The sequence below is a fragment of the Urocitellus parryii genome, chromosome 4, assembly GCF_045843805.1.
Source record: "Urocitellus parryii isolate mUroPar1 chromosome 4, mUroPar1.hap1, whole genome shotgun sequence".
NCBI classification, from domain to species: Eukaryota; Metazoa; Chordata; class Mammalia; order Rodentia; family Sciuridae; genus Urocitellus; species Urocitellus parryii.
Window position 1 is genome coordinate 210,290,369 of NC_135534.1, and position 15,599 is coordinate 210,305,967.

General features: G+C 60.4%; 2 protein-coding genes across 2 annotated transcripts; both read right to left on the bottom strand.

Moving 5' to 3' along the window:
- Nucleotides 1–2,168: 2,168 nt before the first annotated feature.
- Nucleotides 2,169–3,946, bottom strand: Dnlz (DNL-type zinc finger). The gene is made up of 3 exons (XM_026395501.2): nucleotides 3,639–3,946; nucleotides 3,297–3,436; nucleotides 2,169–2,432 (listed from the first exon to the last, which is right to left on the bottom strand). Exons 1-3 carry the CDS (start codon nucleotides 3,855–3,857, stop codon nucleotides 2,264–2,266), a joined length of 528 nt encoding a protein of 175 aa, XP_026251286.1. The 5' UTR covers nucleotides 3,858–3,946; the 3' UTR covers nucleotides 2,169–2,263.
- Nucleotides 3,947–4,080: 134 nt separating this feature from the next.
- Card9 (caspase recruitment domain family member 9) lies at nucleotides 4,081–14,025 on the bottom strand. Its single transcript, XM_026395500.2, has 13 exons — nucleotides 13,990–14,025; nucleotides 12,452–12,660; nucleotides 11,858–11,995; nucleotides 10,789–11,093; nucleotides 10,532–10,711; nucleotides 10,266–10,409; nucleotides 9,782–9,907; nucleotides 7,472–7,663; nucleotides 7,062–7,103; nucleotides 6,638–6,686; nucleotides 5,066–5,118; nucleotides 4,465–4,541; nucleotides 4,081–4,384 (listed from the first exon to the last, which is right to left on the bottom strand). The coding sequence occupies exons 2-13, from the start codon at nucleotides 12,633–12,635 to the stop codon at nucleotides 4,285–4,287; spliced, it is 1,590 nt and encodes a 529-aa protein (XP_026251285.1). The 5' UTR covers nucleotides 12,636–12,660; nucleotides 13,990–14,025; the 3' UTR covers nucleotides 4,081–4,284.
- Between the last annotated feature and the right edge of the window lie 1,574 nt (nucleotides 14,026–15,599).

Genomic DNA, 15,599 nt, shown 5'->3' on the forward strand with positions numbered 1-15,599 from the left:
GTCCTAAAGGCCTGGCACAGTCTCTCAAAGCCCTCAGCACCGCGGGCCCTCGAGCCCGCATAGGGTCCCCCACCCAGGAGACGAGCCAGTCAGACAGCTCCGGCTCCCTGCTGTCTAGGGATGGTGAGCAGGGGCTGGCAGAGAAAATAGGCCCTCTAAATGGGACGGGCAGTGACCAGAGGGTGTAGCCACTCCCAGTGCCCACTGTGCTGCCAGGACCAGCCTGGACTATGGGACTTCTTTCCCCTACACACCCTCCTGGACCACAGAAGGCCTGACATCCCGAGGGCTGGGAGGGGCAGACTGGGCATGGTTCCCCCAGGCTAGCAGGGAAGAGCTGGCCCGGAGGTTTGGAGGCAGGAGCTGGCCGGGTGCAGTCTCAGTAAGCAGGGGGTCACCACTGTTCCTCCCAAGGGAGAAAAGAAGAAAAGGTGAGGTGGCCACAGCAGGGAGAGGTGCCCATGGGGCACGGGGATGCTGTGAGGGCCAGCTCACTAAGGGTTCTGTGACCCAAGGTCCTGCCACCCAGCCCCACTGGGCCTGTCATCTCTCAGAGGCCCACAGTCCTGCATGGCTCGCTGAGCTTGCAAAGGCCAAGACCTGAAAAAATAACTGTGGTGGTCGTGTGGCCAGGCACTTCCCTGACCGCAGGACCCAGCTGGCCTGGCGCTGTGTGTCCTCCAGAGGAGGCTCTGCGGCTGTCTTGAGTCCCCAACCACTTCCCAACAGGCTCATTTTTTGCTCATGTGTAGAGGCTGACAGCAGGAGGTTGCCATAGAAAGGATGCGGTCAGTCACGCCAGGCCACGCTGCGTGGGAAGCACTGGTGGGTCAAGGCAGAGTGGTTCCATGGGGAGGAGGGACGAGGGGTAACCAGCTTGGGCTTGGCTTGCTTGGAGAATTCTGGCGGGCTCTGGGCACACAGGTTGCCCAGTTGGCCGATACCTGGCCCAGGGTGACGAGGGTACGGCACGATGGCCCAGGTGCAAGCCCGTCAAGGAGGATGGGGAGTGGGCTCTGCACAGACCACTCGGCACATGGGAAGCAGGGTTCACGGCCTTTGCTGTCCAGTGGGGGTGGGCCCTCCAGGGACAGTGAGGCCCAGAAGCCAAAGCATCAGCACAGAAAAGGCACAGTGAACACACAAGTCCGTGCTACAGGCCTCGGTTCACACAGGAGCAGGTTTTCTAGATCCAGCTCTACAGCTGGTGTGTGGCCAGCACTGGGCCTTCCCAAACACTGGTCCGCATCCCCGGGGGTGGCTTCCTGCACTTCAAGGCCCCCAGGGAGCCCCCAAAGGTCCCTACAACCTCAGTGCCCTCCACAGAAGGGCAGGCTGGGGTGGGGCTGGCTCAGCCTTGAGAGCGATGACAGGTTCCACAAATGGCCCGGGAGGCTCTGGTGGGCCTAATAGCAGGTTGTCTGCCAGGAGAAGGACGGGGGTAATCGAGCCAGGGCACACGAAGCAGATGCACCCAGCCTCCCACGGGTGAGGCGTGAGCTTCTAATCACCAGCTCAGGTTCCCACATAGTGTGTCCCCGCGGAGCTGGGCTCAGCCCTCTGCACCCACCAGGTCCCCGGCCTCTGCTTCCCAGACGAGGCTGGTGATTGATAGTGGAGGTCACGCAGCCAGAATGTTTTTGCCAAGACTGCTCTTGCGTCTGCTCGCTTCCCAAACAGGAACATCCTGAGCAGTCAAACAAAACCGAGACAAGCCACACGTGTGCAGGAAGGGCACGGGGCTCCTGCTGTCCCCCACGTGTCTGAGGCCCCAACCTGCCAGGCGGCATGGCAAGGCCAGGTAGCCCCTAGAAGACCCTCCGCCTGGCTTGCACTCGCTTCCAAGCTCCCAGCCCAGAGCCCATCCTGGCTACAGCCACCATGAGCAGCCTTGTTTGCTATGGCCAAGGCTCAGGACTGAGGTCAGCCCTGGCTCATGGAGGGGAGCCACCAGCGTTGTCCCAGGGGACAGCAAGTGACAGGATGCTCAGACGGACAGGGCCACATGTGCTCTGACTTTATGTCCAGTCCCTGCCCACCTGAACGTGGCCCTGTGGTGGGCTAGTACAGGTAACTCCTCTGCAGGATGGATGGTGGTGAGCCTGGGGTCCTCCAGCACCGGGGGCTCATGGGGGTAATTCTGACTCCAATAAAGAAAGACAGAGAGCTACAGGCAACGTCTGTTTACTGACAGGGGACAGGCCAGTCCGGGAGGTCTGGGCTGAAGGAAGTATCTTTCTGGAGGGCAGAAGTCCCATGTGAGTCAACTCTGCTCCGTCTTGCCTGGGTGGGCGGGATCCTCGCCTTCACCCTCTTCTGGGGCAGTAGGGGGGTTGGGGGTCCCTGCAGCCTCCAAAATCAGTTCCAGGGCACCCTGGCCAGCCACTCTGCGCACCTTCTCCCCTCTGGATGCCAGGATCTCTTCAATATTCCTGTGAGGCAGGAGTGGGGGGATGTCACTCCTGTACCTGGCTCCCTGCAGGGCATACCCTGGCCAGCTCGATCCAGGAGTGCTGCCCAGCACCCAGCAGCATCAGGGCCATATAGGCACCTCACACATTTTCACGACCCATGGCTGCCAGCAAGTGCCACCTCAGGAGCCAAGGGACCACCTCATCTCTCGGAGAGACCAGTCCCCAGCAGTCCTGCCCATGCCCCTTCTCTACTTGGTGATGTCTTATGGGAGGACAGCCCAGTGCCTGGTGTGCTGACCTTGCAGGGTCACTCTGGGAAAGTCACGACAGGTCTTCCAGACTCTGCTGTCACCGACCCTCCCTCATGTGAGAATACAGAGCTCAGAAGTCAGAATGCACAGCCTTCGGCTCCCCAGACAGGGGTGCCAGCCTGGCCTCTGAGCAGGACCCTCAGGCCAGGGCCAGTCCACACCGCCTGACACACACCTCCCAGCTGCTGCAGACCAGGCACACAGATTGGCAGAGGACAAGAAAGTTCCACACCAGAAAGTGGCAAGGCCATCAAAGAGGACGGAGGTTGGTCAGTGAGGCAGAGCCCCAGGCGCCACCCAGGTGGCCTGACTGGCAGCTGCTGTATTGGGGGTAGCACAGTGACGGCAAAGGCTATCCATGGTCCACCTGAAGTTCAGATTTACCTGCACCTCTGCACAGACAAGGAAACTGGGCTGCTGAGGGGATCTAGAAACCACCAGGCAGGGGCTACCCAGGGAGGCCAGGTGGCCAGGTGTGTGCTGCTGGGAGGGCTCCTCACCCAGGCCCCAGGCTCAAGCCACCAGTGTCCCCCTTCTCCCGGCCCCACCTCCCCCGTCCAGGTGTCCTCACCTCTTCCCATCCAAGTCAGAAAACCAGCCCAGGTTGTCTGCGATGATGTGGTGGCTCTGGCAGCCAGGGCAGGTCACAATGACCACGCCCTGATGATAGGCCAGCTTCGAGATGCACTTAGAGGACCTTGTTCCACAGACCTGGCTGGAGCAGGGCAGCATCAGGCCAGCAACTGGACCCCCCCCCCCGGAAGGCCCCGCCCCTCAGGAGTGCTCCGCCCCCGAGAAGGCCCCGCCCCTCAGGAGTGCTCTCCCCCCCCCGGAAGGCCCCGCCCCTAGCAGCCTCTCCTCTTGGCGCCCTCTAGCGGCAAGGGCGGTCCGTCTTCCCCGCCTGTGTGCTCACTTTGCAGGTGTAGACCAGCTGGTAATGCGCCGTTTCCACTCGTCCCAGCGCCGCCACGGGCCCCGACCCGGAACTCGAGAACCGCCTACCCGAGGGCCAGGCCCGCCGCTTCCCTGCGGCCTCTGGGCGGGTCCTGCAGCCCCACAGGCACCTCAGGACAGGTCCCCGGGGTCTCTCTCTCAGCAGCATCGGCATACAGCCCATCACCGTCCGCAACATTCTGCCCCACCGCCCTCGCCGCTCTTTCCAACCCCGCCCCGCTCCGCTGAGGCCGCTTCCGCCATGTTGGAAGTGGGCACCGGGGCGGACGTGGCCCTCCTTAGCTTCCGCCCCCGGCCCGACGCGCCGTGCGCTGCTGCCCCCTGGTGCCGCCCTGCGCGCGCTGCGTCTGCTCACCGCCCTGCGGGCGCGGGCTCTAAAGGCACGAGTCTGCACGCTCCCGGGTTATTTTTATTTACTGCACTTTACGGTGTTTCCACAAAACAAGGGTAGCGTACAGTAAAAATAGGAGGCGCATTTAAAAATTAGGTGCGAGGGCAGCCTCACGGAGGGGCGTCCAGCTCATTTGCTGTGGCCGGGTCAGCCACGGCGTGGAGTCCGCTGCAGGTGCGGGGAGTGCGTGCCGCCCCACGACGGTCCCGGCGCACTAGGAGCCCTCGGTGTCGGTGTTGTCGCTGCCGGTGGTGTTCCCGCGGTCCCCCTCGCCCTGCCGCCAGCCGTTCTGCATCTTCCTGAGCGCCCGCTTCCTGAGGGACGCCGCAGGTGAGGCAGGTGCGGCTGGTGGGCCGCGCCCGCGCCAGACCGCCCCGCCCGCCCGCCTGCCCACCTGCGGTAGTTCTCGAAGCTCTCCTTGAGGCGCCGCCGCTCCTTCTCCGGGGGCTCGCCGCTGCCCGCGCCAACGTCCTGCGGAAGGGCACGGTCGCAGCTAGATGGCCGTGTCCTTCCCGCGCCCTCCTGCCCCGGACTGCACGCTGTAGAAGGCTGAAGCCAAGCTGGCCATCGGGGCTGCCCCCCGAGGTGCCCTGGGCATAGGGCTGCCTTCTGATGAGAGGGCAGCGCGGGCTCCTGCGACTGGGCGCTCAGGTTCCCGCCTGGGCTCTTGCTAGTACACAACCCAGATGGCCCTTTGGCTGAGGGACTCCTGTGCCATGGACAAGGAGGCTGAGTTCCCGCTGGGTAGACCAGAAATGGGGTGTCCTTCTATGGCTACCCCACCCTCCCAAACCCCCATTCTAGGAGCTGTGTCCAAGAAGGTAGGGGCTCCACTTCATGTTCCAGACACTCCACCCCAAAACCCACAGCAGAGACCTTGGATCACCCCCAGCTGCCCTAGTGGAGACACCACCTTCCTGGAGATTAGTCTCTGAAGCCCACCGAGGGCTGCAGGAACCTGGGGGTCTTACATGGGGGTTTAGTGAAAGCCACACCTTCTGCGGGGCTGCGAAGGGCTGCTCTTGGCTCTCCCCCTCAGCGAGGCCTCCTGGAAAGGACAGCTTGCCTGTGGGTCCTGCCCACCTGGGGGGCCACGCCCAGCATGGCTGCCCCTCCCCCTCCCTGCTGCCCAGTGCAAGATCTCCTGGGTTCTCACATGGCCAGTTAGTCTCTCCATGGTCAGGCAAGGAAATAGGCCCAGACCCCTAGCCTGGCCTCCCCTCACTCCCAGGAGAAGCCTTCTGAGGCAGGCAGAGGCTGCTGGTCCTAGAGAGTCCCACAACTCCTTCCATCAACCGTCCATTCCTCCTGAGCTGGCTGCCCCCAAAGACCAACGACAAACAGACAAACAAGGACCCCAAGGCTCCAGGACACTTTTCCCAGGTGGCCCCAAGCCTCATCAGGCTGTGCTGTGTTCCCAGTTGCTGGGTAGCATTTTCAGGCGTGGTGGCTCTCAGGAGTGGGCAGGGGCAACCTCAAGAGGAGGGCCCAGGGCCTCCAGAGGTGTGGCTGGGGTACTGCAGCACTTGGAAGCAGAACTTTCCAGGCTGCTGGACCCCTCTGACTCTCCAAGGATCTAGGCAGACCAAAGTTCAGGCCCTTAGGGCAGAAGTACTGGTGGTCAGTGGGGCTGGGGTGCCAGGCTGTGTCCTGCCTTCCTTGGCTCCCCTCCTGAGCTGCTCTTAGCTGACACTCCCCCTCAGCTCAACCTCCATGCTGCCTGGCTCCTGCCACAGCCCCCTGGGAGCTGGCTACTCCTGAGTCTGCCACCCCTGAACACGTGGGGCTCTGTAGCCTCAAGTTCACGTCTCTGGGTTGTGGCAGATGGCCGCCCCCACTTCTCCATCTGCTGCCACTTCTTCCCCTTTTGCCTCTGCTTGGAGGCTGGGCTCAGGCAACCCTGAGGAAGTCTTTCTGACTTCCCACGCAACCTCCCTGGGGCACCCCACCACCTTCCCCACCTCCCACCGACCCCCATCACCAGAGCAGACTCCTCCCCAGCTCCTGCCCACATCCAGGCCACTCCCAGAGGCACCCAGCTGTTCCCATCCACCCCCAGTCTGTCTCTAGGGCTAAGAGCCCCATTTAAAAATGAGCCCAGGAGGAATCCTGCCTGGCCCACTGGAAGCCTCTTCAGCCCCCTCGGTGCTCCTCACCCCCTGCCCGGCATGCAGCCCCATTCTTCTATCCCTGGCCTTCTGAGCCTGGACACTGGCTTACTGTGTCTCCCACTGCAACAGGAAGCTTTGTGAGGAGAAGGTGAGGGAGCCCTGTTCTACTCTGCATTCCCTGGGCCTGCCCAGGGTGGAGGCTCCACACCCACTGCCCCAGGGGGACCTGTCCTCACTGGACCAAGGACCCTGCCAGCTGGGCCCCAGGTTTGAGTCAGATTCTCTGCTCTCTAGGTGTCCTTGACCTGAAAACACCCCCAAGCCTCAGTTTTCCCGTCTGCTGAGTAGAACGTGAAGATTGAGGAAACAGGGCACTAGTTACAGGCCAGGGCTCAGGGGGACCAGAAGGCCAAGCTTCTGGGCCAGAGGAGTATGGTGCATGGTGTGCCCGCTCACCTCTGTCCGAGAGCTGGGCATCCTCCTCCACATCCAGGGGCAGTGAGAGCTTCCAAAGACAAGACAGGTCACTGTTAGTCCTCCCTTCCAGCCACCACTCCCCACCAGGACTGGACCCCACCTACCCCACAGCCCACTCAGCTCCTGCACCCCAGCCAGGCATGGTGCCTGTCTCCCCTCTGTACAGCTCCTCGGGGGCTCAGGCTGCGTGAGGAGGGGCTGGGAAATGGAGCTCTTGCACCAGCAGCACTGCCCTGGCCTCACTGTACCCTCCAGCAAATGGGCCTCTCCCCCTGCCTGGCCCAGAGCTGGGCAGTGGAGGCTCAGTTCAGCGGGACCCTGGGAGCATAAATGTGGTTGTGGGTGGGTAGAAGCTGGGAGTCCCACAGAGGCCAGCCGGGCACCATCCTGGGGTCACGCTCACCTCCTGGGAATTCCTGGGGGAGCTATCCTCCAGATCAGAGCTCTGTGGTCAAAGAAGAGGGGTTGGTTAGAGCAGCATGGGGTGGGTGGGGTATGGCGAGGGCCCCAGTCCAGCCCCATCCTCCAGGAGCCCCCGTACATGCCTCAGCTCTGGCTCTCCCCTCTCTAGGCTCTGCCTAGAATGTCCCTCCTCCTCACCACCCCACCCTGCTGGCTCCACTTGGTCACAGCCAGTGTCCAGCAGTCCCACGTCCTGCTTGGGCCTGGGCTGTGTTAGCAGCCCTTACTGCACCACAAGGAAGGTCTGGGGTTGTCCTGGCCACACGCCTGGGTCCCACTCCCTCACTGCACTGACTGGCCCAGGCAGGACCACAGGGCTGAGCTGGCAGGCCGCCCTGTCCTGCAGCCCACCAGGGTGAGTGTGTCCAGCTGCTGCTGCTTGAGCCTGCCCTCTGCAGCCAGCAGCCGGCTCTCGCACTGGAACAGCTGCAGCTGCAGCTCATCTGCCTTCTCGCTCAGCTCCCGGACCCGCTTGCGCAGTTCATCCTTCTCCTGGAGGCTCCGGGCACACTGCGTGTGCAGTTCCTCCCGGGAGGCCATGGCCTGCAGGAGACACAGGTCACCTTCAGCCCAGGGCTTCTCTTTGCTTCTCTCCTTACAGCATGACTCCCAGCTTCTAAAGCAAGTTCCCAGCAGGACTTCTAGCACCTCTCGGAGTCAGTGGAGCTGCATGGGACCAGCCAGCGCAGGCCTCTCCTTTCCCTTGGACACAGATGGCATTTGGGGATTGTAAAGTAATGAAGGCACATGATGGAAAGTGGACAAGCGTGAAGAAGATAAAACTCGCCGGGCACAGTGGCCATGCCTGTGATCCCAGCAACTCAGGGGGCTGAGGTAGGAGGACCACAAGTTTGAGGTCAACCTCAACAATTTAGTGAGACTCTATCTCAAAAACAAACAACCACCACCAATAACAAAAACCCACAACGGACTGGGGATGTAGCTAATGATAAAGAACCCCCAAATGTATGAAAGATGATATATCATGAGCTCTGTAACGTTTTGAACAACCAATTAAAAAAAAAAAAAAAGAATAACCTTGACGGTTATTTGTTATGTATTCAAAAAAAAAAAAAAAAAAGAACCCCAGGTTCAATCTCCAGTATTGTGGGAGGAAAAAGGTTAGAAATCTCCATATTCTCAACCCTCAGGGCAGACCTTGTGGCCCCCTGTCAACTCTTGAGTCACTCAGTTCCCAGAGGATACCCAGCACATCTTTGTTCCCTATCCATGTTCTTGTGATTGGTAAGGACTGAATGAAGTTGGTCATCCAGAGCATGACCACCAGTGGCTACATAAGATTCTTAAAAATGAATGTCGTGCTCTTCTATTTATCTTATTTTTGGTACTGTGGATTGAACCTGGAAGTGCTGTACACTGAGTCACATCCCAGCACTTTTTATTTTATTTTATTTATTTTGAGACAGGGTCTCGCTAAAGTCTCAGACTTATGATCCTCCTGCCTCAGCCTCAGACTCACTGGGATTACAGGTGTGGCCACTGTGCCCAGCTTCTGTCATGCTCCTTTATGCCTGTATCCTACCCGGGGTCCCTGAGGTGTGAGACCAATGTGCTAGCAGAGGAGGGCACACTACAGTGGGGCAGAACTCTGACCCCAACTGCAGCCAGCAGTCCAGGAGACCATCAGTAGTCCACAGGCCAGTGGGCCCCACCCTGGCCAGGACTTGACTGGTAAATGGCTGCTTCCCTACCTCTTGTCCCTGCTTCTGACTTTGGACCTCTTGGAGACAGCCAAACAAGGCCCTGCCAAGCCCACCAGTGCCTGGCACTGGACCAGCTCCTGGGCAGCAGCCCCGGAGTGCAGCCAGTCCCCTCCCTCCCACCAGAGGCTTTCCAGCCCCTCAGCCTGGGAATCGGCCTGGGAGTCTGTGCCCAAGGCAGGCATGGTGGCTGAGCCCCTGCTGGACAGGCAGATTCGCTATTTTCCTGGGATCCTTGTGTCTCCACAGGTGACTCCCAGCAGTCTGGGTTCAGGACTCCTGATACATGTCATGAGTCACCCTCCAGCACTGGCGGGAGCACCAGCTGTCAACTGGAAACAGCCTCCAGGAAGCTGCTTGGGAGATAGGGTGCAGATGCAGCCCTGTGGTGGGATGCTCCGCCGGGTCCACAAGAGTTCCCCAGACAGACACTCACAGTTCTTTTAAGTTAAAAAAAAGCTACTTGCAGCTGAGCACTGTGGGGCACACCTGTAATCCAGCTACTCAGGAAGCTGAGGCAGGAGGACCACTAGTTTGAAGCCAACCTGGGCAACTTAATGAAACCCTGTCTCAAAAAAAAAAAAAAAGAAAAAAAAAAGAAACGAAAAGAAAGAAAGAAAAAAGAAAGGACTGAGGGTGCAAGCCAGTGTAGAGCACCCCTGGGTTCAATCCCCAGTACCACAAAAAATAAAATTAAAAATAGTTGCTTGCAAAATAAGACTGATGGAAAGCCCTCTTTTGTACAAGATATATAAAAGAAAACTAACGTACAGCACTGAGAGGAGCGTGGAAGGAGGAGGCTCAGGGTGACCACGGCTCTTCCCGAGTGGGATGGGCCGGGTGGGAAGCTGGCCATGGACTCCATGTTGCATCGGCCATGAGCTTGGGGACCAGCTCCCTCCCTGCATCCTTACCTCCGCATGAGGCAGGAGGCACCCACCTGGTCCCGCTCGATGGCCACCTCCTCCATCTGCTGCAGGACAGCCTCGATGCGGTCCTTGTACATCTTGGAGTCCTTGCGCAGAGCCAGGCACTGCAGCTCGAACATCTCCCTTTCCTCCATGCACTGCAGGAGGGGCTGTTCAGCTGACCAGCCCTGGGCCACCTGGCCTCAGGGATGGCACTTGAGGGTACATTTGGTTAGGCCAGCTGGGACCAGGAGGAGGCCCTAGGGGCCACAGACCACAGTGGGCCAGACCCAGTAGAGACCCTGGCCATGGCCACCATTCTGCCACAGGCACTGTGAGCCCCAAGGATGGCCCCCACCCTCCCAGGCAAATGCAGGCAAAGAGCTGCACTTCTGGCTGTACCCCCAGAAGTGGGGCAGCACAGAATTTAAATGAGATCCAGCACCCTGCCTTCCAGATGCCCAGTGGGCACTGGCTTAACACCCCAGGCCTGGTGCCTGCCACCAACCCTCCTACCCGGTTGCGGAGGGCCTCGCCCTGGCGGAGGTCCTTGCGCAGGGAGAATATGGTGTTGGCCTGCTCCTGGTGGTCCCGCAGTGCCTGGCGCCAGTCCTCCTCCAGCACCTGGATGTAGGGGCTGTTCCTGTCCAGCTTCCCCTCCTGAAGATGGCCAAGGGCAACTATGACCGGGAGGCCCAGGCTGCCTGGCTGCCAGTGCCTGTGTTGCCCCTAGCTATGAGCCGCCCGCGGAAGCCTGGTATGGAAGCCTGGCGCAGCCCCACCTGCACGGAGGCTTCCAGCTCCTGCACACGGGCCTGCAGCAGGGCCTTCTCCTGCTGCAGCTCCCACAGCAGCTCCTGGCTGGGCCGCTGCTCCATGGCGTGCCTGAGCTTCAGCGTGTGTTTGCGCTCCACCTTGCAGTCGTCCTCCGCCTTCATGAGGCTGTGCCTGAGTCGGTCCACCTGCAGGGGCGCCGGGGTCCAGTCAGCCAGGCTCCAGGCAGGGTAGCAGGGTGCGCCCGGGAGTGGGACCCGCTCACCTCCAGCTGCAGGTCGCGGCTCCGCATGAGTGCTGCGCCCTTCTCCTCGCTGAGGCGCGCCAGGCGAAGGGCCAGGTCGTAGTTCTCTTCCTTGCAGCGCTTAAGCTCGCGGCCGCCGGCTTCGCACTGCTCCTTGAGCCGCTGCACCCGCTCCTGGTGTGTGCGCAGTAGGCTGTCCTTCACCCGCAGCTCCTTGATGAAGTCGTCCTTGGAGCTCAGCAGCGCAGTCAAGTCCTGCACCTTCTTCTGCAGTTTCATGACCTCCGTCATCAGCAGCTGTGTCAGGCCAGACTCCCCAGATGCGTCTGGGGGCCAGGCAGCGTCAGACGGAGCCATGCCCCTGCATCTGCCCAACCTCAATGACCCTAGGTGCTTGAGGACCAGCAGCTGGAGTCAGCAGGCCAGTTCTGCCTGGTCTCTGTTCCGCTTGGGGGACATGAACAGGACACTTCATCCTCTCCCAGGCCACTCCAGGCCAGGGCTCAGGGCAGCCCTTCTTTCTCTCTTTATATAATAGATCTTCCCCGCTCCCACCCCTGGGTTCTGGGGTGCTCTACACTGAGCTACATCCCCAGCCCTTTGTATTTTTATTTGGAGATAGGGCCACTAAGTTCTGAGGCTGGCCTGGAATTTGGGACCCTCCTGCCTCAGCCTCCCGAGTAGCTGGGGTTACAGGTACGGCCACTGCACACGCTAAAAAGGATCTTAATGAGATGCAGCAAACCAGTGGGCTACCAGCAGGAGAGCATCCCGCTGCCTCCGCTGGGAACCACAGGACTCTGTGGGGACAAAGGCTTTAGAGAGGTGGAACCCGCAGCGAGTGGGTATTCTGAGGCCGGGAGAGGTTCCTACCCCCAGAAGCTCCCCCTCTGGAGGCCAGGGGTACCCCAGCAATGCAGGCGCCCAGACCCTGAGTGGGGTGGGGGGGTAGGGGTGGGATCTTCATGCTGGCCCACTTCCAGGTTCTTTCTCCCCCAATTTATGAACTATAGACCTACCAGAAGGACCTGCAAGGAGGAGACCCCGTGCCTGGACCCCACCCCCAAGGTCGCCCCACCCTGACCCTCACCGATGATCATGGAGAAGACACGAGCCGGTTCCTTGCCGGTGACTTTCCTATATAGCTGTGGGTAGTAAAGCTCCAGGCTCTCGAGGAAGGCCACGTAGCCCTTGTGACCTGTCCTCTGCAGGATGTCCAGCAGCACGCCTGCAGGCCAGAGAGGCAGGGCTGGGGACTGGGGCATTGGGGGCGGGAGGGGGCAGGGCCAGGGCTGGGGAGGAGGCTCCCAAGGTGCAGGTGGGGTGCATTCTGGGCACAAGGTACCCCAAGCTGTGTGTGCCCCTGCCCGCCCCACCTGGCTTTGGCCAGGCCTGGCCTGCCCAACACAGAGGTCAGGGTAATGATCTGATGGAGGTGCCCTGCAGGTGGTCTACGATGGGGACAAAGTGCTGCCCGCCCACCCCAGGCCTCCCAGGGCCTCAGTGGTGTGTGAGCTCCCTGCCACTCCAATCATAGCTTCCAGCAACATGGGAGGGGACTTCCACTCCGTCCTCAGGATGGAGGCTGGGGCTCACAGTCCACCTGGGTGGGTCAGGGCCAGGGAGGCACAAAGCAGCCACTGGGGCCTGGATCCTTGGGGCAGCAGGTGGAGGCAACACTGACCCACTTTCCGCTTGCGGATGACAAGGTTGGGGTCACTGAGCACCTGCTCCTCGTCATCAGGGTTCAGAACCTTGCACTGGCGCAGGTAGGGCGTGATGCGGGCAGGGTCGATGACAGAGATGAGCTTGACCCGGAAGCCCTCCAGGGCATTCCAGCACTCGTCCTCATTCTCATAGTCCGACATGGCCTCCGCAGGCTGGTGGCTGGAGCTGGGGAGAGCAGCCGAGGTGGATGCCCACCTGCTGTGCCCCTGGCCTGGAACCTACCCCCAGGGTCAGCCCACACCAAGTGTACAGGTGTCCTGCCAGGGCTTTGGGCAGGGCCACCAGGGAGCCCCACCCAGGGGCATCTGAGGGGTTTACCCTCACATTCCTGGCTGCATGACCATTTCCCCAGGGACAGCAGAGGCATCGGGACAGCTCCTTGTCAGGCTACCGAGCTGTCTCCTTTTTGAGCTCCTGCCCTGCCCCTCTGCCCAGCTTGCTTTCTTCCTGAATCACCTGGGTAAATATGAGAGGAACAGCTGGGGTCTAAGAGAAGAACATTCCCCTGCACCATGACACTCCAAAGTGGTGGGAGGAGGTTTGTCCCATGGGGCCACCCTGCATGGCACTGTGAGTCCTGGCTGTCCAGCATCCGGGCTGGGCAAGGGGCAGGTTGGCTGGTGGCCCTCCCACCTTTGCCTTGGGAGGGAGCGAGGCTGTGGAGGACTTCCTCATCCCCCAAGGCCCCTGCCCCCCAGTCCTTCCGCTGGCCATGGGCTGGTGATGCAACAGCTCCATGGCAGCTCCCCGTGTCACCGAGCTGTTTAGGGAGGGTGGTGGAGGGCTGCTCACGGGGGCATTTGCCATTACCCTAGACCCGGGCATGCTGCGAGGGGCTGGCAGGGTTGCCTGTTGCCCAGGGAAGCTGCTGCCGCACCCTCTCATGGTTCTCAGGTCCTGGGCACTGGTGACCCCTGCACTCTCTGGCCCAGAGAGGGCCTGGCTCCTGCCAGGCTGGGGACACTCAGGCCAGCTGTAGACAAGGGATCTTCCCATGAGGGCCCATCCTTTGCTATCTTCTTTAACCAGTGCACAGCTCAAGTGACTGGCTTCAGGACTGGGCCAAGGTGGCAGTAGCCGAGTAGCTCTACCTCCCTGAGACAGGAATGGGGCCCTGACTGGCCAGAGGAGCTGGCTGGGCCACTGGCCCTTGAGACAGGCATGCTCTTCTGAATAACTCCTCAGCTTCCTGCTGCACCGATTCCCTGCCCAGGCTGGTGGCCCAGGGGACAGTCCTGGGAACACTGGGCTTTTACTGCCTGTCTTTCTGGCCCGAATCCACATGGCCCACACCAACTCCCACCACTGACTCCTCTGAGCGAACAGATCTCTGCAGAGTGGCCGTGCAGGGCCCGGGAATCGCTGAGGCTGCATGGCTGGCCTGTGGGAGCACAGCACTGCTCTAGGCATATGCTTCAGGGTCCCCAGCAAGATTATGGTCTCCCAGCCACCTTCCCCCAGGCCAGTCTCTTGAAGGGCTCCAGGCCAGCCTACCTCGGTCCTGCAGGAGCCACCTGCCAGCTGCGTGCTGTCCTGGCCGTGGGAACACCAGGATCTGGGGCTGCCAGGGTATCTGGGAGATGCTGTCGGCAGCTGGTGCTGGAGGGATCGAGGGTGGAGCTCAGAGGGAGGCTCTGACTTCCTGCTGTGTTCTGGTTAACACCACTAAGGCAGGCCTGTCCTCCCGCAGGGGGACAGTCCCTGGTGGCCTGCTTCTGGTTTGACAGCCAGGGCGGCCCCAGGGGAGGGAAGTGGAAGTCTTCTGGGGAACAGAGGAGCCTGCCTGCCCAGGGACAGGGTCCCAGGTCTTAGGGCCACCTGAAAACATGGAAAGAAGGGCAAAGGCCCTCCTGGGCTAGAGGAGGCCAACCCACCATGACACCCAGGAGGGCACATGGTCTAAGGGCTGGGTGACCTACCAGAGGTCAGGAGTAATAGCATGTTTGCGGCACACTGCTGCCAGCCCACTGTCCACTAGACATTTAAGCCCTCCACAGGGGGTGAGGCACCCTGATGTCCTCCCTGTCCTTGCCACTGGGAACCCCCAGGCCAGTCTCCCTTTCTACCAGGATGCATGGGGGGTACTCCCAGAAGCTGATGGCAGGCAAAGCTCGGCCAAAGCCAATGGGCGACAGGCAACAGAGTCCTCTCTGGCCCACATCTAGGGCGGTCCTTGGAGCCTGGTCCCTGAGGAGTGTGGAGAGCTCCAGGCCCCACTTCAGCAGGAGGAGCTGATTGGACCGAGCCACACCTGGTCTGCCCGGTCAGGCTGAGGCAACAGCTACCAAGAAGGGGTGAGTGGAAAGGGTGGGAAGCTCCCATGACCACTCCCTTCCTGCATGGCCTCTGACCCTGCGAGACCAGCTCTCCTACCGGATTCCATGGAGGGCCAGCAGCCGGGCCCATGTGTAGAGGAGCAGGCAGTTAGGGATGTTCCAGCCCAGGCCCTGGCAGCACCTCCTCGTCGACTGCAGAAGTGACCCAGGCTGTGCTGTCACAGCAGGGAAGTGGCAGGGGCTCCCCTGCCTAGAGCATCCCATTTGTACATGAGGGATAAAGGTGTCTTTTCTGGGGTTTTGTCTTTGCAGTGCTGGGGATGGAAGCCAGACCTGCACATACTGAGCAAGTGCTCCATCACTCAGCTACTCCCCTAGCCCCAGGTGTGTATTCTGAAGAAAAAAGGCGTTGCTGGGCACAGCGGCCATGCCTGTGATCCCAGGGACTTAGGAGGCTAAGGCAGGAGGATTCCAAGTTAGAGGCTAGCTTGGGCAACTTTTAAGACCCTGACTCAAAATAAAATAAAAAAGGTCAGGGGAACTGTATCACTGAACTGTAGCTAGGTTTGATCTCCAGGACCACAAATATACATTAAATTCACGTTCTCAGACTTATCAGAATTAGGCTAGGAGTTAGCAACAGAAAGATATCTGGAAAATTCCCAAGTATTTGGAAATAAATTTTAAGGAAACTCTACAACCTGCAGATCAGAGGAATCAGCAAGGAAAACTAGATACTGGTGGCGGTGTACACTTGCAGCAGAAGAGCCTAATAGCCGAAGGGTGAGTCCAGTGCCTGTGATGGTCCCCAAACCATCAGGACCTGGG

Excerpts from the sequence above, each read along its gene's own strand:
- Dnlz (XM_026395501.2), bottom strand. The coding sequence starts at position 3,857 with ATGTTGCGGACGGTGATGGGCTGTATGCCGATGCTGCTGAGAGAGAGA. Across the intron at positions 3,437-3,638 it reads AGCTGGTCTACACCTGCAAA|GTCTGTGGAACAAGGTCCTC; the intron begins GTGAGCACACAG and ends TGCTCCAGCCAG. Across the intron at positions 2,433-3,296 it reads TCTGACTTGGATGGGAAGAG|GAATATTGAAGAGATCCTGG; the intron begins GTGAGGACACCT and ends CCTGCCTCACAG.
- Card9 (XM_026395500.2), bottom strand. The coding sequence starts at position 12,635 with ATGTCGGACTATGAGAATGAGGACGAGTGCTGGAATGCCCTGGAGGGC. Across the intron at positions 10,712-10,788 it reads GCCGCGACCTGCAGCTGGAG|GTGGACCGACTCAGGCACAG; the intron begins GTGAGCGGGTCC and ends GCGCCCCTGCAG. Across the intron at positions 4,542-5,065 it reads CCTTCGCAGCCCCGCAGAAG|GACGTTGGCGCGGGCAGCGG; the intron begins GTGTGGCTTTCA and ends GCCCTTCCGCAG.